The 22,165-nt window shown below is 31.6% G+C and overlaps 5 protein-coding genes across 6 annotated transcripts in view; 4 read left to right on the top strand and 1 right to left on the bottom strand.

Annotated features, from left to right (window-relative positions):
* The window catches only part of LOC140663888 (uncharacterized), a 53,048-nt gene extending 50,089 nt beyond the window's left edge, over window positions 1-2,959 (top strand). Inside the window, exon 5 of the mRNA XM_072888431.1 lies at window positions 1,087-2,959. Coding sequence (XP_072744532.1) covers window positions 1,087-2,587 — 1,501 coding nt within the window. The 3' untranslated portion in view covers window positions 2,588-2,959. The remainder of the gene's footprint in view (window positions 1-1,086) is intronic.
* Window positions 2,960-4,715: 1,756 nt separating this feature from the next.
* Window positions 4,716-9,110, top strand: LOC140663895 (uncharacterized). Of its 2 annotated transcripts, XM_072888453.1 has the most exons (4): window positions 4,716-4,961; window positions 5,031-6,213; window positions 7,138-8,788; window positions 8,976-9,110. In XM_072888453.1, the coding sequence occupies exon 3, from the start codon at window positions 7,172-7,174 to the stop codon at window positions 8,156-8,158; it is 987 nt and encodes a 328-aa protein (XP_072744554.1). In that variant the 5' UTR covers window positions 4,716-4,961; window positions 5,031-6,213; window positions 7,138-7,171; the 3' UTR covers window positions 8,159-8,788; window positions 8,976-9,110. The 2 variants fall into 2 exon arrangements, with proteins under 2 accessions (XP_072744554.1, XP_072744553.1); XM_072888452.1 differs by having other exon boundaries at window positions 4,716-6,213.
* A 1,740-nt stretch (window positions 9,111-10,850) lies between these two features.
* LOC140663893 (uncharacterized) lies at window positions 10,851-12,866 on the top strand. The gene is made up of 2 exons (XM_072888449.1): window positions 10,851-10,972; window positions 11,051-12,866. Exon 2 carries the CDS (start codon window positions 11,079-11,081, stop codon window positions 12,129-12,131), a length of 1,053 nt encoding a protein of 350 aa, XP_072744550.1. The 5' UTR covers window positions 10,851-10,972; window positions 11,051-11,078; the 3' UTR covers window positions 12,132-12,866.
* A 2,072-nt stretch (window positions 12,867-14,938) lies between these two features.
* LOC140663899 (uncharacterized) lies at window positions 14,939-17,748 on the top strand. Its single transcript, XM_072888454.1, has 2 exons — window positions 14,939-15,747; window positions 16,054-17,748. Exons 1-2 carry the CDS (start codon window positions 15,494-15,496, stop codon window positions 16,562-16,564), a joined length of 765 nt encoding a protein of 254 aa, XP_072744555.1. The 5' UTR covers window positions 14,939-15,493; the 3' UTR covers window positions 16,565-17,748.
* Window positions 17,749-18,249: 501 nt separating this feature from the next.
* Window positions 18,250-21,518, bottom strand: LOC140663973 (F-box only protein 39). The gene is made up of 7 exons (XM_072888604.1): window positions 21,148-21,518; window positions 20,093-20,325; window positions 19,844-20,008; window positions 19,341-19,564; window positions 18,870-19,028; window positions 18,482-18,646; window positions 18,250-18,419 (listed from the first exon to the last, which is right to left on the bottom strand). Exons 1-7 carry the CDS (start codon window positions 21,337-21,339, stop codon window positions 18,268-18,270), a joined length of 1,290 nt encoding a protein of 429 aa, XP_072744705.1. The 5' UTR covers window positions 21,340-21,518; the 3' UTR covers window positions 18,250-18,267.
* Window positions 21,519-22,165: the final 647 nt, after the last annotated feature.

Raw genomic sequence — 22,165 nt, 5'->3', positions numbered from 1 at the left:
ATTTCTATTAATATATAATATTTATGTGTATCAGTTAAGAAATTTCATACATTTTCCGTTTTGTTTTATTAATATTTTAATTCATTTGTGTGTTATCCAATTTCATGTATTCAACACTTTATGCAGCCTATTTGATTCTATATATATATATATACACATATATATATACACACATTATTATTAGATCACCCTTAAGTAACAGAAAGACGAGAAACATTATTATTAATAAAAAATTTTGAATTGTTCAAATTCAAAATTTTTTGTTTGTATAATAATTTAAAAAATTTTATTTTTTTTTAAATTCAAATGTACAAATATTATGTATTAAGAGACATTGGAAAAAATATTTGACTATTTTACTTAAAAATGTAAAAAGCACGCTATGCAAGAAATTTTTTTTCGTAAATTGTTAAAATGAAATTTGTTTGATTTTTGATTGCTACTTAATTAGTACTTAAGGGTAAACATATTGTAATTTCATGAATAATAAAGCAATTATATAATTCTTTATATATAAGTAACATTATTTATATAAATTTATATTTTCTATATATTATATATAAAATATAAATTTATACAAAAACATATAAAATTTATATATAAAAAATATTTAGATTTTATATATCTTATTGTTACTTATGTTCTAAAAATAATGTTACTTAACATTTCTTTCCCACTTTTTCTTTTATTTAATACAATTTTACAATAAGATGACTTATTTAGAAGTAAGACTACAACGGATATACATATATGTTTCTAAAATTGTTAAAATAAATATTATTGATTATACTAAATGTTTATAGTAACGTTTTGTTTTATAAAAATATTTTATTTTATTTCGAATTTTCCCTATTTTATATAACAGTTTCGTAACTAATGTAGGTCACAACGGAATGCTGATCAACAAGAAGGGTAGTAATTTTAGCTCCTTGTTTTTGTGAGTACCTTCGTTGATCTGATCTTTATAATTAAATCTGTACAGCACGCGATTAATAATATTTTTTTAGCATATAATTTACTCCGATACACGCACACAAGTGAATCATATATTCGTTATAATAATTATTCTATTTCTTGATGTTTCAGGTATGAAGCAGACGCTTACGATTCTCGTGGTATTTTTATATTTGACAAAGAATCGTTAGTAATGAAGAAATGGCAAATTTTGGAATTTGATGGCAAGCCATATTACGCGTTTATACCTGAAGACGATGCGCCTCTACCGGATGAAGATATACCGGAACATATAGAGGAAGAAATAGAGGAGGAAATGGATGAATTGGAAGAAGGAAGTATGAGTGTAGTTAGTATGAAACAAGAGTATAACTTTGAGGATGAAAGATACGATTCTATGGAGGAGACATATAATGATGAGAGTATTCTTAACGGAAATATCGAGGAAATGGAAGACTCGGATATAAAACCGATCACACTAAATGGCATCGACGAACCTGACAAAGCTGCTGGAGATTTGTATCAAGTGAAAGTACAGGGCAGTACGGTCACTATCGAGAAGTTTGCATCAACAGAGGTAGATGCAAGAACAGAGGAATATCAAACGGAGGAGGTGTATAACGATGAGGGAGAGATAGAATATCTTGAAGAAGAAATGGTAGACTCTCCTCTTAGCGATAACGCATTATTGCCTTCGAAAACGCCTTTGAAGAGTCCCGGAGGGTCTCTCAAGTGCAAATTATGTTCAGAGATGTTCAACTCGCCGATATGCTTTAGGAAACACGTAGCGTGGACTCATAAAAGAAAGGTGTGTATAAAAGAGGATGGCGCTTACATATGCGCCGTATGCGATTATAGGACCTTGAAGAAGAGCTCATTTGCTGCGCATCTGGAAAGGAAGCATGAGACCTGGTCCAGGAAGCGATCCAGTAAAACGATGTTTCCGTGCGAGGCTTGCGGCTTTATTTGTCGATCGAAGCATTCCTTGCAATCCCACTTCATAAGGAAGCATACGGACAAGTATGAGCACCAGTGTAGTGCCTGCCCGAAGAAATTCAAAGTCAAGGGTGATCTAACAAATCATATACGATTCCATCACAAAGAAAAACCGGTCAAGTGCGATGTGTGCGACAAAGTGTGTCTGAATTCCGGCTCGTTGTATGTGCATCAAAAATGGGCGCATTACAAGCCGAAATATGAATGTCATATTTGCAAAAGACGTATGGTTACGCAGGAAAACCTGGATCAGCACTTGTTGACTCAACACGAAAAACGCGATAAAATAGTCTGCGCCGAATGTGGTAAGACATTTACAAAGAAGGATTCTTTCAAAAGGCACATGGTAGTCCATACGGGATGCAAACCACATTCCTGTGTGATATGTAAGAAGCCCTTCGCCAGAAGATCGCAGTTACGCCAGCATCTGCTCATCCATACTGGCAAGCGACCGTTTGTATGTGACATTTGCGGCAAAGCGTTTACGCAAAAGCCAGGCTTGATCTGTCACAGAAAGACTCATCCTGGTCCTCATCCACCGTTACCCGTTATGCCGATCGCGGATCTCGTTAATGAATTTACAAAAGAATATGAGAACGTGCAAGAGAACGAAGAGAGAATCGACGAAGAGGTGTAAACATTTGATTCAATAAGTGGATACGTATACGTAATTTTTTTTTTTTTTTTAACTATATCTCTCTTTCCTTTTCTCTCTAAAGTGATAAAAGCGCGCCAAATCGTGTTAATGACAAAAGTAATAATAATTGAAAATTTTTACTGGATAAAAACATAAGAACTCAAGATAGCAATTTTAAAATTCCCATTCATATTGATACATATGATCACTTATAAGATTACAAAACACTTTTGATTTTTTATCGCAAAGTGATTATAAAAATTTTATTTTGATACTATTATACATAATACATAATACTTAATAAATTACATAAAAAACCTTAAATTTTTACCATATATTAATCCATCATGTTTTTTTTCCAAAAACTTTAACGAAGATCAGATTTTTTTCCGATTGTTATGACATAGCTTATATTATATGAATATATTATCTTATTTCTGCTTTTTTAAATTAAAATTTAATTATACAATAAAACAAATCTTTCTTTCATTGTAAAACAAGCAATACGAAAATATAAATTTATTATGATGAAAATATTTTATTGGCTATAAAAACGTCGCTAGTTTTGGAGATTAGAAAACTACAATAACTTGTTTGTATCCAAAGTTAAATAAATCTTGAATAATAGGTGCATCTTGGAGAATATATGAAGGAATAGATATAAACTGTATAGATTAATTAGTAATTGTAAATTGCATTATAAAAATAAAATGATCTTTTACTTTTTATTCCACCTTTTAACCACTTAAGTTCTTAATGAACTTATAATAAAATTAAAATTGTACATTTCTTGAGCCAATAAAATGCATTACAAATAGCATCAATAGCATAAAATGTTTATTTTCATATATCTTATCTATTTTGCAGTTATATGTTTTATTTATATAATAAAAGATAAATTTCATTCATATAATAAAAGTTAAATTTTTAAAAGCTATTTTATTGGTTAAGGAAAAAACAGTTATGATTCCATAAAATTACTATTTGATAATAAATATTTTTAAATGATGATCTCTTATGAATCGAAAAAGAACCCCAACATGTTAAATCAATCCATGCAATATCAATGATGAGTATTGATAACTAATAAGATATAATAATTGATAAAATACAGTTAAATATTTTTGCCTATCAATGTCGAAGTATTTTACAAAAAATAAATTTAATGTATATATATATATATATATATATATATATATATATATATATATATATATATTCATTATGTATATATTAATTTATTATTTCTTCTTTTATTATGTAAGTATTGTCATTATTTTTTATTATATATTCATATTTAACTTTACTCATTATGATACTGTTTTTAATTTATAAAGTAAATAGCTCTATATTCTATATAATAATTTTACAATTTTTTATTTTTTATAGAAGTGTAATATAAATATAATTTCAACACTTGCATAAATATTTTTTCCCGTTATCAAAACAATAACTTTAAAAATTGAAATAAATTAAAAAGGTGGAAAAATTAAAAATTATTTTTATAAAAAAGCGATTTTAAAACACGAGATACAAATATCAAACATTTTTCATTTTAATACCATTAAAATAAACATTTATTTTTTTAAAATATATTTAAATATTCTTAAGTTTCTTTTTCCATTTTCTACTTTAGGATCAGCATTTCTTGAGAGTTACAATAATAATAATTTTTTTAAGCAAGACACATACGTCGTATTAAATACAGTAATATTTAATAATATCTACAGACAAACATATACATGTAATTGTTCAATGCTCTACACTGTAACTTTTTGTATTTATTGTACAGTAAATATTATTCTAAAACTATTATCATTTTGTATGGAGAAATATAAAACAACACTCTTAACTCATATAACAATAAAATTAGGTTTTTTTAATGTATTGTAAAAGCTTTTATTCCCTTTCATGATATCTTCAAATTTTCCAAATATTGATTTCTGTCGTATAAAACACTATATAAATGGTACATTTCGTACAATTTCTATCAGGTTTCTCCATACATGATAACGTAAATATTGTATTTTTAGAATATTACATTAATATCGATTTATAAATAATAGTATATTATTAAATAGCTTTATATAATAAAAACACGACGCAAAACTATATTTTTTCTAAGATAATTCTTTAATAAAATAAAGATATAAATAAAATTTATGCACAAACGTATAAACTTCTGTCTCAAATGAATATTTTTAACGATACGAATTTTTGTAATTATCTTAAGATAAATAGCGTATATTTTTAATTAGTATTAATATTAGTATATGTCGTAATCACCGCTTTTTTGTAACAGCTAAATTTGCGTATCATCCTCGAAGATAGTTTAAATTTTACGAATCATTTCGTAAACTTACATAATACCGAGGTAAGTATCCTTTACATTAATCAGTTATGTGAAGCTTTAGAAATTATCATTTGTTTCTCAAATTTGCAGGAATGTTATTGATACGGATCCTTTAAAAACCTAAGAAAACCGAAGAAATGTATGTTACAATTGCTGGCTCTTTAAAATACAAGAAAAGATATTACATAGGGAAATCTAAATAAAAAATAAGTCGCCGTATGATAAATGAATCAAGAAAGCCATGTTCATCGCCACGGTTTATTGCAAAGTGCAAATATATGTTGAATATTTTTAAACCATCTAATCGAATAAAAGAGGAATTCAGAAAGGAAAGCAGAAACGTTTGGACTTGTAAGGTATGCTCTAACTAACTTCGTTGACGCCTTACAGTTGAAGAACCATATCAAAAGCTATTCTTATTTCTGTGGACGCAAGAAATCGTTTCGAATTAAAAGACAAATTGCAGCAATCACGTAAGCAAGATGCACGCTTCCAAAGACTCGTATCCTTTCGACGAGTACGACGCCGTCTGCAAATGCAAGTTATCATTGCGAGAGCGCTATCTGAGGAAATATAGGGTCAGAATTATATGTGCAACACATGGGACAAGTGCTTCAAGATGAAAAGCAATTTGTATCTGCACGTACCAAGTATTCACGGTGATATTCGCGATACGTCTGCGTATGTGGCAAGATATCGAAAATTCGTTCACTCTCAAGAAACACCTGAGTCACCTTCAGAGCGACTGTAGATTCCCTTATCATATACGCGGAAGGAAGCGAAGGAATCGTTAGAGAGTTACAGCAAACTGCAAAATCGGAAGAGAGCCGTGTGTCAAGTATGCGATAAGACCTTTAGCCATAACGATATCTTAAAAAAATCACATGAGAATTCACATCGACGTTATGCCGTTCGACTGCACGATCTGCAAGTCGTTCAGGAGCACGTGTAAGCACCTGCTGACGCACTCTGACATGTCGGGCTATGCGTATGCGACGTGTGCGGTCAAAGTTTCACGTAAAGAAGCCAGGACTGATCACGCATCGAAAGAAAAATTGTGGACTATCTTCGTTATCTCCGCATCCCACGATATGGATAGATCACGTCATCAAAGATTTGCTGAAGACGGAAAAGAAAGTTTAATCAAGTCAACATGCGAATCCAATGCGTTCTATTAATTTTTGGATTTAACGATTGTGCAACAGTATAAGAGATAATTTGCGAGGAAAAGGAAGAGCGAGCACCACTTTGTATTAAGAAGAGTTTCTATATTGTAATAAATTACGTTCTTTCGTTTGGAAAAAAATATATTTTTCTAACATGTGTGTATGTGTGTGTGTGTGTGTGTGTGTGTGTGTGTGTTTAGATTGAAAAAATGACAATTCTTAATCCGCGAATGGACATGCAATATGGATATTGCAGGACTGTTATGTTAAATATTTTTTAAGACATATACTAGTAAATACATGTATAAAAGAATGCGTATAAAAATGTACATACATTTATAACACAAAATATTTTAGTCTAACACGCATATCATGAGGATTCACGAATTAATGATATAAATAGTATTCTTGCAAATTAACAGTTCTTCCTTTTAATAAAGATATTTACATTCAAGTTTTTGAAGACTGAAAAATTGAAATGTATTAACTGAGATGTTACATTTTGGCTAAAAAAAATATATACGATAAAAATTTATATTATGTGTTATCAACACATTTGTTGTACATATTATATGTTCGCCTATCATATATATTTCAAAAATAATAATCCCGAAATTGTTAAAATAATAAATAAAATAATTAAAATAATAATTTGCTTTAATTTTTCTCTCATTTTGCTGCATCTTTTATAGTTTTTTAAATTATCATTTTTACTCGTACATATAATATCTTTATTAAAAGAAGGTGCCGTTGATTAAAAATATCTTCTATAATATTATAACGAACCCTTGGCAATAAAGAAATACATCTTGGAAACAATATATTTAATGAAATTATTATTCAAAAATTGTGATTAAAAAATTTTAAATACTCCTGGAAAACTTTTGTAAAATGTTAAGCTATATTTTTTTATTAAATTGGCTATGACTGAAATATTGTTAAAGTCAGATAAAATAAGATTAAAATAAGATAAAACGAGGCATTTTCATCATATTTCTGGACATTTTATGACAAAAATTTTTTTGTCGTAGGTTTACTGAATTACTAGAGCTCGATGAAATCAAGATGGATGCAATGAAACTCGAAGGAAGCCTTCAGGAAGCAAATGCATTGTTTATGGAAACGTCTATGAACGCTGCCAATAAAACAAACAGCATACAGAGTAGTAAAGAAAATAAGGATGTAGGAAGTTCATCACACAATTATGCGTGTACTATTTGTGCTTTTCCGTGCCAAACGAAAGGGAGTTTAGTAAAACACATGCAGCTTCACGAACATACATGTAGCATCTGCAACGGGTTGTTTGAATCATCGAAAAATCTACAGAATCACATGACCACAAGTCACGGCGAGGTCAAGTTCTTGTGTAAATTGTGTAACACCACTTTTTGGGCTAAGTCGGACTTGAGAAAACATTTTATGACAAAGCATTTGGATCCTTTTTGCAACATCTGCAACATTTGTAATCAGGAATTTCAAACGATGTACGCTATTACGAGACATATGCATCGCGTACATAGTAATGTCTGTGTAGCGTGCACTATCTGCAAATGCGATTTTACTAGCTTTAAAGCGTTAAAGTCGCACAACAAACACGTTCATTTGAAGTCAGGTTTCCAGTGTGGCATCTGCGGGAGACGAGATATCTTCAATGTGGTTGATTTGGAAACACATTTACGCCGACACAAAGATAAACAGCGCGTATTAAGCATGCATGTTTGTACAACGTGCGGACAGTGTTTCGATAAGAAGCCTCATTTATCCGAACACATGATCAAATACCACGGCAAAACTAATCCTTACGTATGTCCGGTTTGCAAAAGAAGTTTCGAAAAACGTTCGAATCAAATACAACATATTCTGACGCACATGCATAATGTATATGCGTGCGATATCTGCGGAGCGAAATTTCCGCGAAGGTCTTCTTTAGTATCCCATAGAAAAATGCATCCTGGACCGCTTGGGCCATTGCCTGACATACCCGTGACAGGCATTGTGAGCAAGTTTGTTAGAGATTATTTGAACAGTAACAAGGGTCTAGCGGATCCTTAATCGTGAATTTCATATGATTAAATTCAAACTGTATTAGCGAATAATTTATTTTATCTCAAATTTTTTCTTTCTCTAAGAAGTAGGATTTTGATAAAATAAAAATAGACTCTTTCAAGTAATTTTTCTATAAGCATTTTTAATTATCGCCATCGCAAATTGCAATTATATAATAAGAGATTTTATTGTTCTCCTTCGATTATACTTTGATACTATGGTTTGATTATATTATGATTATAATATTTTTATTTTTTTGTTAATGATGTTATGATGTAATGCTATGTTTATTGTTAACAAAGAAAGACGATTTAACTCATGTGTATGTACAGCAAATTTATTTAAAATATATTATCGATTATATATATAATCCAGATTATGTTTTCCGAATCGTTCGATTAATCTATTCCTCAATAATTACACATTTATTTGTAGAGAATTTATTTGTTCTCGTCGCGTCAGGTAAGTTACTATTTGCCATTCATATAATTAATGATAATACTAATCCCCGCTCTTTTTTAGATGGCCAAAAAATTTTGCGTTACATTACGATAAGCCACGCTCTCATCGATATCTAAAATCGATATAGTGTCTTTCATAAATATCTGCAGACTTCTAATCGCTCAGTTAGGGAAGGTAACTTGAAAGACAATAAAAGTATATAAACGTTTATTAAATCGCGTCCGATGATTATTAGATTTCTTCCAATTACTTCCCTCTTTATTAGCAAACTTTCTCGACAATTCTAATCGATAGATTTAAGCAATCGAATCCTTGGTTTATAACTAATGATAACGAAAACTTTTGCCCTTTTATGTTTTAGAGCGGATCCGTTAAACGTTGAATCCATTGTCATCCAAAAACCATTCGAATGCGAACGAACAAAAAGAAAAAAGTCTTTAATAGAAGACGAAGAGCGAGTATCAGAAGGGATAAACGCAAACTCGAGAGAATCTAGTCCGCAAATTGTAACCGAAGAGAATCGACCGGCCAGAAAAAAGGCGACATGCGTAGAATGCGATCATTGTTGCCGCAAATTCCTGAAGAAGAGCAATCTCGCCGAGCACTTGAAACAGCACAGACACAAATGTGCCGATTGCCCGAAAACCTTCAGCCTTCGACGTTATTTGGTCTCGCATATCGAGAAGAATCATCGACAGCAGATGTACGAGTGCAGCGTGTGCAAGTACAAGAGCAACAACAAGGGCACCCTGAAGAATCATTATATCCGACTGCACACGAGCAACTACGATTACGCGTGCGACACTTGCGGCAAACAGTTCAAGATCAAGAAAGCCCTGAATCATCACGTGAAGCAGAATCACAGCGAGGCACCTCCAATCGTGTGCGACGTCTGCGGTCATTTCAGCAAGAATCTTCACGCTCTCAAAGCCCATATGAAATACAGACACTACAAGCCGGAATTTGTCTGCCGGATATGTCGACGGGGTATGACTACTCAGGAGAATTTGGAACAGCATCTCATGTGGCACGAAACCAGGGAGAAGGTGCTCTGTCCGACCTGCGGTAAGAGATTCCGGGGACGAGACCTTGACTCGCACATGAGGGTGCACACAGGAGTAAAGCCGTTTCCCTGTCCTGTCTGTGGGAAGACATTTCGACGACAAACAGCACAGGAGCAACATGTATTGATCCACACTGGAAAGAGACCCTACATTTGCGATATTTGCGGCCAAGCGTTTGCCCAAAAACCTGGTCTCATCTGTCACAGAAAGAGACATCCTGGTCCGCTGCCGCCGTTGCCTGTAGTCTCCATTAAGAACATTGTCACGGAATTTACAAAAGAGTACACAACAAAAAATGCAGTCATAAAGATAGAATAAGAAGTTTATAATATTTCTAGTGCATATAACAAGACGAAACCAACGGCATTTTGAATACTTTGTCATTATATAAAAGAGCGAATAATTAAAGATTTAACGTAAAAAAGGTTGCAAGGATCAAAAATTTCAGAAAAAGTTGCTTTTTCAAAAAATATTTTTATCTATATAAAAGAGAGAGAGAGAGAGAGAGAGAGATTGAGAAAGGTATTCATATTTCTTTTATATGTTTTGTAGATATGAATATAATATTTTTGTAGACTCTTATAAATATTTTTATAAACAATACATTTATATATTAATCTTGACGTATATCTTTTTCTTAGCAGAAATGTATTATAGAAATTATATACATACACAGAGTCTCTTTTATGTCAAGTTTTCAAGTTTAAATGTCTTTTATAATTTTTCTATTGTATTTTATATTTAGTTTGCAATAAATCTACAATTTTTATAAATTTTGAATATATTTATTGTAGCTTCCTATATATGTGATAAAAAGAGTTTAACATATTGAAAAAAATTGAAGAACTTAATGTTGTATTTGTTTAAGATGAATATTGAAAAGGAAATATCGATATTATATTTTTTTACTCTTCAATTACTACTATTTACAAATTTAATATTTAATTAATCTTAATATGAAGGGATGAATGAAGTAAAAACAATATCTATTATTATTTAGTATATATGTTACTTTTATCAGAAAATATTTTAACGATAAAATTTTACGTAAAAATGAATTAATTTCTTTATTATTTTACTTAATTTTTGTTTAAAAAGTATCACATGTAAAATTTTAATTAATTAAAAAGTAATATTGTATTTAAAAATATTTTAAGTTATGCAAATTGTGATTTATATTTATGATTTAACTTAACTAAAAGATATTTTTATATTTTTCAAATTCTCTTTGTAGATTAAAAATATTTTCTAGTAAAAAAACCGGAAAAGATTCGACACATTCTTAATATCGCAAGTAAGTAAGCTTAATATCCAGCGATAGATCACAGCTCGTTCGTAATAAAATTTAATTCGATCGTAATTTATGTTTTAGCGATTCACTCGTGGACCCTCTGAACGTCATGGACATCAATAATTCGGGACACTCGCTCGTCGAAAGCATAGAGTGCACGCCCGAGTATGACTCGCTTCCCATCAGACTCAAACGACATATTATTAGAAAAAGAAAGCTGCCGAAACAGGAGAATCATTGTACGGAAAAAGATGTGAAGAAGCAAAACCATAATCAGAACAAAATCGACAAGAGGAAACCCGAGGTTTTCCTAGAATGTGCCACTTGTGGCAAACGTTTCAGCGACAAACTCACCATAATAAGACACATGCGCCAGCACAAGTACCAGTGTCAAACCTGTTGCCAAAGTTTTAGCTTGAAGCGAGACCTGAAGCGGCACGTCGAGAAGGTTCATGGACCTCTACTCTATCCCTGCAGCATTTGCGAGTATAAGAGCAACAATAGATGCACTCTGAAGGATCATTTCATACGAAAGCACACTAGCGGTTTCCAGCATATCTGTACGGTTTGCAAGAAGCAGTTCAAGATCAAAAACGATTTGAAGCAACATATGAATCAAGTGCACAGCGGCGATCCGCCCATCATTTGTAGCATCTGTGGACACGCATGTAAAAACATGCCTGCTATCAAGGCGCACATGAAGTATCGACACTACAAGCCGGCTTACGAGTGCAAGATATGCAAACGCGGTCTGACTACGCAAGAGAATCTGGATCAGCACCTAATCTGGCACGAACGGAAGGAGAAGGTCATTTGTCCCACATGCGGCAAGACCTTTGGCCAAAAGAGGGACTTGGATCTTCATCTGAGAATCCATCAGGGTATCCGACCATTTTCCTGTCCAGTCTGCGGTAAAACTTTTCCCAGAAAAACCGCGCAAGAGCAACATATATTGATTCACACCGGCAAGAGACCGTATATCTGCGATATCTGCGGGCAAACTTTTGCACAGAAACCAGGTCTTATTTGCCACAGAAAGCGTCATCCTGGACCACTGCCGCCGTTACCTGTAGTATCCATTAAAAAAATAATCATGGACTTTACGCAAGAACTTGGAGTTCCTCTTACGCAGCAGCAAGATAAAATAACGTTAGATAATTAAATGTCAATTTGGAAGATTATTCCGCTGCATCGATCACAAGTCACCGTCCGCGATTAACTGAATTCGTTTAGATTAATTTTAGAACACATGATCCTATACATACGAATACATGACATTAATTATTGCAATCATGAATTTCAAAGAAAAATTTGTATTTTTTTTAAATTAAAAATTGTCTAGTAGAAAAAAATTTTATTTTTAAAAATGCATTTTTCAAGACTAGTTTGAAATACAGAATTTGTATCTAAAATATTAGTTGGATTAATCCATGTTACACATTCTAAAAGTTATATTTTAATTTTAGTTTCTAATTTTAAGTTTGACCTTCCTATTTACATAATATTTGCCTTTGTTGTTTAGTGAGTTTAACATTTATTTTCAATATAATTAAATATATTACTAAACTGATATGTACTTTATGACAAAAAATTAGATTTTAAATTGTAGTAAAAAATTTTTGTAAATTATGATTATATATAATTATTTGTAATATAATCATTCTCGGATACATACACATATGCATATACATATGTATATAATTTTTTCACAACAAGAGAAAAAGAAAAGAGTGCAGAAAATATTTGAAAATTTTTACACAAATATTCCATGTATATACATATATCAAATTTCGACTAAAGATTATGTAACGTACGTTCTTTCTCTCTATTCCCGCTGTGGTGTGTATATAAAAAGTGTGTATTTACTGCGTTTAAATAAAGGAAACATTGTCCAGTTGTTTTGATATTATATTTTCCTGAAATTTAATAAATATATATATAAACTATTATTTGTTAAAAATATTTAAATTTTGGATACGATTAAAAAATGTATAATAATTTATTATATCTTTATACGACATACGCATTATTTTTTTTTAAGAGTGAATTTTTATTAAAATTTTTTATATCAAGCAAATGTACAAGTTTAATCTAAATATGTTTCTATATATATTAACAAAATTTAAATATAATTTTGTCTTTTTGTGCTGTTATAAAATAATGATGTATTGTTTTTGTAATCCTTATATATTTGTTTTATAAGATTGGCATATTTACGAGTTTACAAATTAATACGATAAAATAATTTTTTTATTAAAGAGTTTACTTTAAGTCTGAATAAAATATTTAAAACCATTATTTTGTGACTTGTATGAGAAAAATATTAACAGACGAGATTTTTTTAAAAGTAATGAAGTTTTGCAAGTATGTATATATTTTATTCTTAAATCAACGTTTATTAATGATTTTATATATTATCTATCTATTTATGATGAAAAGAAACTAGTAAAAAAAGAGTAGATAACTCGAAATGAAGAAGTAAAAATAAATTAGGAAAGATTCTATGCGCACAAGTACATTTTAAATGTGTATAACATTTTATTTAGTAGAAAAATATATTCTCCTTAATTTTTAATTCGATTTTTGCAAGATTTGATCGCGAGTTACATATTTCTCATTTCCACCCTTCGTTATTTCAGGCAACGAAGGGGTAAATCGCGCGCTGTGCATCAATGCGTCAAGTGCGGAGCTTGCTTTCGCCATACGCGAAAACTTGTGGAGCACCTGAAGAATCTACATAATATCGATCGGGCTTTCAGCTGCGACGAGTGCGACAAGACATTTCGCAGCCCGATGAACATAGCACGCCACAAATTGATTCATACCGGGTTGAAGATGTTCATCTGCGATCTCTGCGAGTATAGCACTAATCAAAAGTCCAATCTGGAATGCCATCGTCGCCGACACGCGAAGGATTATAGCTTCAAGTGCGAGATGTGCGACAAGGGTTTCTTCCACAAGACCGAATATCTGGAGCATCAGAACGCGCATACGAATAAGACTCTGTATCGCTGCGAGCACTGTTGCAAGTATTATTTTTACAAAAAGAATCTGTCGGTGCATCTGGTAACGCATCACACGAGCAAACAGACCGGCGTGCTCGCAAAGAACGCGAAGACGAGACACGCGTGCAAATTCTGTCTGGAAAGATTCGTCTACAAGAGACTGTTGAAGAGACACATGAAGAATCAGCACGGATTCACGGAAAACGCTCCGACGAAACACCTGTGCGATCTGTGCGGCGCGGAATTGTCATCGATGAGACGATTAACGGTGCATAAACGTAATCACATGGGCGAGAAGATCTTCAAATGCGACACGTGCGACAAGAGATTCGTGAGCAAGGAGAACCTGAGTATTCACAAACGAACGCACACAGGTGACAAACCGCACGTGTGTCCGCAATGCGGTAGAAGTTTCACCCAGAGGACCTCGTTGGTTTTACACCTACGATATCACTCGGGTCAGAGGCCTTATCAGTGCTCGGATTGTGACAAGAGTTTCGTGTCCAACGCTTTACTCAAGAGGCATCGCAAAGTGCACGAGAAAACCATGCAACCGAAGATACGATAAAGCATTTAATTATTAATCTTTATCTTACTCTAGATTTGATTTATTTCACTGTGATTGTAATACTTTGTAATAAAACAGTATAAACGAAAAATGATTTTAATTACGGTCCAAGCCGCGACTGAATTTACTCTCGCTCTAATTAATTAACGATTGTTTTCAGCTGCGAAAACGCATTTACTAAAGCATCGACTTTATCTTAAGTAACTGAAATAAATGAGTAAATGAATGTTAGTAGAATTGCAGTTACATCTCTATGATGCTTTATGTAAATGTGTATCTACCTTGATTATTGCAGCCCATGGACGAATAATCACGATTTGAAAGTGAAGAATGGGGACCTGCCTGACCATGGACAGAAGTGAGTTGCATTTTTATTTTTTGCTTAAATTTTCTCTCACACATTACAATTAGAAAATTAAATTGTAAATTAAGATTTAATATATTTTATAGAATTAATACAGAAATTAAAATATATCTTGAAATTCAATTTATAATACGAGAAAATATAATAAATTTATTTTTGAATAAAATTCTGTAAACTGAGATATAATGATCAAGTAATTAAATTTAAATATTAAAAATATATAAAGAGGCAAGATTATCCATTGTAATATATATTTTTTTCAAGTCTTACTGAATAAAAAAATCATATTTTAATAAAACTTTGTAGATATTTATTTAGTAAAATTTATAGCAGCTTTGTACAACATAATCTCTGAATGCATTTTAAATTAAGTAATTTGAAATGCATTGAACATTAAATAGACAATTCGCTTTCGAAACGCTGCTGTCTTGAACGGTTACAGATTCGAAGGTAACGAGAAAATTTGCGAACTGTGTCGAGAGAAATTCCACTTTGTTACGAGATTAGTCGCTCATCTGAGAATAGCGCACGGCATTCATCGACCCTTCAAGTGCATCACTTGTGGCAAGAATTATCCCCAGCAATTCATGCTTAACGCCCACGTGAAGAAATCGCACACGCTGAAAACGGTGCCGTGCAACGAGTGCAATTTCATGGGTGTCAACGCGACCGACGTGGAGAGGCACAGGAAACGTCATCATCGAGCCTCGAAATTCACGTGTGAAATATGCAGCGAGAATTTCGTTGACAAGGACGCTCTCATCACGCACACGACGATGCACAACTTTATGCAATATCAGCAATGCAGCGCGTGTGGTAGCATCTTTAATGACGTGTACAGGTATGTCTTTCTGATCGCGCATTCCAATTAAATAGCATATTGTTACATTTCAATTTTTCTAAATTCTTAAAAAAATTTTCCAAGTGTTCAAAACATTTCTACTTCTTTCTTAGTTTAATTTTACGTTATTGAAGGGTGCAACAACTTATTATATGTATACTCTCGATCTGTTTTCAAGAAACAAATTTCCTTTTTGATTAAAAGCAGTATTACCGTTATTTTAAATTACTTTTGCAATATAAAGATAATGTCGAGTACAAAGCGTGCGATACAGATTATAAAAAAATAAAAAGAAAAATTACGTAGCTTAAAGGAGCATAATCGTCTACACCACTACGATCCTGCGGTCATGTCGGATGAAAGGATCGAGGAATCCAACGGTTCTGAATACAAATGCGACGTTTGCGATAAGGTTTACAAGTACAAGTCGATTCTGAAGCAGCACAAGATCAAGGCTCACGGGGATCCATCTCTCTATGAGAGACGTAGGTATCTTTGCGCACAGTGTGGCAAGGAACTGAAGACCGCGAAGGGCCTTGAGATTCACCACAGATCGCACACCGGCGAAAAACCGTATACTTGCGAAGTGTGTGGCAAATGTTTCGCTTGTGAGACCTTGCTGAGGACCCACAAGGTTATACATACCGGAGAACGCAAGTACTCGTGCGACCAATGTGGCAAGGCTTTCACGCAGAGGTCCACGTTGGTTGTACACAAGCGATATCACACGGGCGAACGACCGTACATTTGTCCCCGATGCGGTAAGGGTTTCGTCACACGAACTGTTCTTAATACTCATATGAAGTCTTGTCGTTAAAAAAACTTGCACTTACCTAGGCAAGGATTGATATTTCCTGGCTAGAGATCTATAGACAACACAAACATTTGAAAAGCATCATACAGATATTTAAATACGCCTTCTAATCTTCCACAGGTCTTTTTATGTTGTCCAGATGAATTTAATAAAATTGTGTGGATGTGAATCATCTAGTATATACGACTAAAGCTTCGAAAAAATAATATAAGCATACATTTTTTTTACCTCAGAATGATAAATATAATTCTCGTGATTTTAACAAAAAAGCCGTCCGTGGCATTGCTATAGCATACTTATTGTTAATTATAAGTAGTATACAATGACACATTTATATTATTGCGTAAAGCGAACGATAAAATAGTCTTATAGTATAAAAATAGCTTTTTTATATTTATACATTGTTTTACTCGTAAAATAAAATTCGTAAAAAATATAATCTTTCATTAAAAGTATTTGATGATTGACAATGTGATGCATTTTTTAACACTTATATACACAATTTAGAGTTATTTTTTTATACATTTTTACAATTTTTTATAATAAGATACTTTTGATCGTGATATGTGTATGTGTATAGTCGACCGTCTGTGTTGCAAAGTCGCCAAATAACGTTCTTATTGTAAAATTTCTCTTTGATTTAATTTTTAAGGGATTATTTTATAATGCGTTGAAAATGCCCCATTAGTTGTGAAGGATGACAACTAGTAAATTACTACTCAAAAAGTTTTATTTCCGGTTTTACTTGGCAGTTACGGTTGCCAAAAAAAGTTAAAAATTATCCAACTCTCTTTTGGCAACTGCAATTACCAAGCTTAATTGGAAATAGCACTTTTCAACTGTCCTTTGCAACTGACAAGACACTTTCAATGTATTGTGGAAATCCTCCTTTATGCTACACATATAAAATAAAAATATTCCACTTTTTCGTTGTAAACCTAACATCTTCTTATAGCAAATGTGCAAAAGAATAACAGAAAAACATCTCTCTAGCATTTAAGTATTTAACTGATTTACGATTCATGATACAACTTTTATAAACAAGATTACATTTTACCATGCAGACAATCCATTATATAATATTCATCATTATGCACGAACTCACTAGTGTATGTTCTAAAGTATAAAAATAAATTCCTATATAATTAATATCATTTTTGATATATGTATTTTCCTATAAATAATTACTGCCGTTTTAATATTGTTGTTATAATTATTCGTATTTTTGCGAGTAATATAAAATATAGACTTAACAATGCAAAATTCTTATACCAATTTTTTTATATAAAATTGATGAATTTGACGAATTTGAATTATAAATTCATTTTGTATAAATCAACTGTTATTATGTGTTAAATAAATAATAAATTTTGTAATCGTACTTATTATATGTAGTACTTATTATATATAGATATCATTTTATCCAAATATATATGTAATACAGAAATATAAATTGCTTAAGATTGAAATCAAGTCTAGTTAAATTAACCATCAATATTTTTAATTATAAATTTTAATATTTTTACATTTTTATACATTATAGTTTTGTTGTACATTAGTCATATATGACTTCATTTTTAGACAATTTTTAAAATCCATTTGTTTAATAAAAAGGAAAATATTTCTGTGTTACAAAACATCGATATCAAAGTAAATAAAACATTTCTTTAAAAACTCAAAAATATTGACAAAAGTAAGACCAATCGTTAATAGAAAAATAGGATCGAGGTAGGATCTTCAACTCGAAAATCGATTCCTTGCTCGTGCATTTTTCGATCGTATTGATAATTAATATTATTCAATATAGCACGATTTGAAATATTAATATTCCGAGGTTTCACATGTATCATCCTAAAGTCTGCAATCACATTTATTCGATCAAATTTGTATTAATATTATAACAAATGCCCTTATACTTACGTGTTTTACGTTCGGTTTGAAGCTGACATATCTCGCGTAAGGTCTCGAGATTCCTTATAATTCCATCATATTGTAATCTCGTCAATCGCTTGCAATGTATCAACATGGATACCAATAAATCGTCAAGTAATTCGCGATTATTCCTAAGTTGCAGCATAACTTCGACTGCGAAAGAAAAAATACCTTCTCTTTTATTTCTTATTAAATAATGTTCTTTCTGATAGTTTATATAATGATAGATAAAGAGCGATTTATTTGTCGAAAAACTTAATAAACTTAAATAAATTGATTAAAATTTATAAATTTAATAATTATACAAAATTAATAAACGCATATATTAATATTTAAATTTTGGAAACTGGTTAAAAAGTTATAGTTTGAGAAATACCTAATGTATTCGTGTATTGAGTAATTAGTAGATTGATCGTGCTTCTAAAATTTCGAGATCTGCTTTGATCCCATACGTGTCCGCTGAACATGTGAAACTTAGCTAGGGGGACACTGGGTAATAGCAAGTAGTACATATCCTCGTAGTGTGAAATATTCACTGAAAATCAAACTTGAAAAGATAAATGGTGCAATAAAATTCTCACAAGTCTGCCAAAAATGACACGTGATTTAATAAAAATTAAAGTAAACCTATGTATTTTTGCGTTAAAATAAGTTTCTTTTTTTTATCTTTATAAAAACGTTTTTTGTAAAAAAATGAAAAATTATTAATCTAAATTAATTAAATCGTAAAGGGAGCATAATCGATGCAATTTTATCAATAAAAAAGAAATAAATTCTTCTGAAAGATAGACTCGATTTTAATGCAGTTAAAAATACGATCTTAAAGTATAGCAACATTTTGTTATACCTATAATATAGGATACCGTCAAATTGGGACAAGCTAGCACCAAGTTGTGCCAAGCAGCATCCGCTACCATGTGTTGTCTGGAGTCCGAATCTCTCACAGATATATACAGACTCTTCAGCGCCAATGCTCCACTTGCAAGAGCATTTAGAGCATGATTCGATAAAGCCGGATAATCTAATTTTAACAAACTTAGAGCGTGGAAACGACTCAGCAAGCGCAAATATCTAGAAAATAATTAAAATTAAATTTTAATATTATATTTAGAAGATAATTAAATTAAGGATAGTTAAAGGAGGATAGTTAAATTAAAATTAAACATTAATTGATTACGTTCCAAAATAATATAATTATTGTAAGCAAAATGTCTTGCAATTGTGTACATGTAACATTGATAGATACTTTTATTTAACATAATTTACTTTATCGGAATTATGATGATGTGTAATATTATATTTATATATTTTTATTAATAAATATTTTTTTTCTTTCTCGCTTTTCTAAACCTCGGATTATCGTGAGGAGCTTGCCACTCTCGGAAAGCGCCGCGAAGGTCCAAAGAGACTAAACGTTCGCCACATCCCTTGGCAACTGTTCCCAACAGTCGTAAGACATCGGTCACGCCAAAGTCAGCGTTCAGTAAGCTCAGAATCTCGAGATTGTGTTGACCACTAAAAATTGAATGAAAAAAGGTCAGTTGATGAAGTTCGTTCGATTATGATAAGATTGATACGGAAAGGACAGAATTTGATCACCGCAAAAAATTCGCCAGGGCACAAAGCAGCATTCCCCTGTTGCCCCATTTGTAGCCAAACACCCAGTTTGTCAATATCAGCTCTCGCAACTGTATATCTTTAGCTCGCACGATTGCGAGAAAATCGGCACCGGCTTCGGCTTGAGTATTACGCGTCATTCTCATCTGCCTTGGCAGGATGTACGGCCGTGAAAATGCGAGTTCCAGGCTGCGCATATGCTGTCCATATTTTGCCTATAAAGTTTGATGGTACACAGAAAAAAAGAATATTCTTATTTTGACAATATCTTTAGTTTCAAAATATAAATCCTGAAATGAGATTATGTTGCGTTAAACAAAGAAAAGTTGCTTAAACGAAGACATTTTATATAATTCAACCAAGAAAAATATATTCTTGTTATTTAAGAATAATTTTCTTAAGAACAGAAAAAAACATATGTTTAAATCGAAGATTATAATTTTCTCAGAGTCAAAATAATTATTTTATTCTTGAATGACAATTGTAGTATTATAATATTAGAAATAAGATTATAATATTGTTGAAATTTAAGATTTTTAATCTCTTCTAAGAAGATTAATATGAAACAATGAACATGTTCATATGAGTATATAAGTTTTGATTTGACATTTACTTTTTTTCTGTGTAAATTTATTCTTAATCAACAGCATTCGACATGTACACCGAGAAGGTGATGTAATAATAACAGGATAAAACATGACAAAATTCAATTTTAATTATGAAGACTATTCCAGTTAAAACGATTATACATCGATAAAGAATCTCTTTCGAATCTGTAGATTCTTCAATAGAATTTTATAATATATTTGAAAATTTAAAGTCGAAGAAAATTAAATAGCAAATGTTTTCCTATTATTAATTAATTCTCTTTTCCTCTTTACTTATTTATTTTATAAAATGACTTAACTTTTTATTTCAAATAATATTTCCAATCACGATACGAAAAGGATTCAATTTTATATTCTACTAACGCAAGTTGTTGACTTAAATTCGATTGAAAAGAATCTATCAGTCTCTGTGGAGGAAAATTCTCTTACGGCTAATTCTCCGGCTAAAGGGAAGTCACCGCGGAGCTCACGATCAATTAGGACTGTGAAGGATCGCCAGAGCACGGGTGAGGATAACGTGCGATTCCATGATCGGCAGACTTGACTAATGTTGACACGATCGGTCCGATTTAAGTAACTGAATATCTGCGTCAATATCAGCTCCGGTAGCTGATCCCACATCTCCCAGCTTCAGCTTGGCCCGTCTTCATCTCTCTTCCAGAAGGTCGTTAGCCTGAATTATCCTTGGCCGCGCGTGTTTGTCAGGTTTAAGTTTCGTCGATCGCTAACTGTCAAAAAGAGGTCGATAAAAGACTGGATTGAAGTGAGAAAAAAATATATTTCTGTGTAATATCGATATCTCATTTGTATGTATGTAATTTAATAACAATGATTATATTATGAAAGGGTCTCCTATAAGTGTTTTTCTAAAAATATTTATTAAAGTTTAATTGATTTATTATTAATTTTATAGAAGCAATATTATAAGTACAGTGTGTTATATAGAGCGTTTTAAAATGATTGAATGTCCTTTTAATAGCAGATTCTTCGGTTAATTTAGAGACAATTTCTCTAAATTAGCCGAAAAATGTCGAGGTATCAATAATAATTTCCAAGTTACGAGTGCTGCAAACAGAAGGGCTTTTTGCAAATTATATTTTCTGAAGTTAAAAGGTTAACAAAATTATTCTTCAATTATAATGTCAGGTAAGTTTAATAGAACTTTAATTTGACACAGTAATAAAGATATATGACAGAAAAAATTTGAGACTTCAAAAAAATAATCACCTTGACATTTTCGTTAAGAATAAATCGACTTTAAATTGGCCAGAGAATTTGTTATTAAAAGAACACACGTACGTTTCTAGTTTTGAAAAATAATAGAATGTTTAATTTTTAATAGATGAATTCAAACATTAGAAGTAAAAAAAACTTACTTTTTAATTCCTAGTATTTTAATAACAAGTTTTCAATCTATACGCGCGCGAGTAGAACAAATTCTAAGTGA

The sequence above is a fragment of the Anoplolepis gracilipes genome, chromosome 3 (genome assembly GCF_047496725.1).
Source record: "Anoplolepis gracilipes chromosome 3, ASM4749672v1, whole genome shotgun sequence".
NCBI classification, from domain to species: domain Eukaryota; kingdom Metazoa; phylum Arthropoda; class Insecta; order Hymenoptera; family Formicidae; genus Anoplolepis; species Anoplolepis gracilipes.
Note: the sequence above shows the minus strand (reverse complement) of the source record. Positions and strands in the feature narration are given on the sequence as shown.

Excerpts from the sequence above, each read along its gene's own strand:
- LOC140663895 (XM_072888453.1), top strand. The coding sequence starts at position 7,172 with ATGGATGCAATGAAACTCGAAGGAAGCCTTCAGGAAGCAAATGCATTG.
- LOC140663899 (XM_072888454.1), top strand. The coding sequence starts at position 15,494 with ATGCTTAACGCCCACGTGAAGAAATCGCACACGCTGAAAACGGTGCCG. Across the intron at positions 15,748-16,053 it reads ATCTTTAATGACGTGTACAG|CTTAAAGGAGCATAATCGTC; the intron begins GTATGTCTTTCT and ends AAAATTACGTAG.
- LOC140663893 (XM_072888449.1), top strand. The coding sequence starts at position 11,079 with ATGGACATCAATAATTCGGGACACTCGCTCGTCGAAAGCATAGAGTGC.
- LOC140663973 (XM_072888604.1), bottom strand. The coding sequence starts at position 21,339 with ATGTGGGATCAGCTACCGGAGCTGATATTGACGCAGATATTCAGTTAC. Across the intron at positions 19,029-19,340 it reads GACGGTATCCTATATTATAG|TGAATATTTCACACTACGAG; the intron begins GTATAACAAAAT and ends TTTGATTTTCAG. Across the intron at positions 18,420-18,481 it reads TCAAACCGAACGTAAAACAC|ACTTTAGGATGATACATGTG; the intron begins GTAAGTATAAGG and ends ATGTGATTGCAG.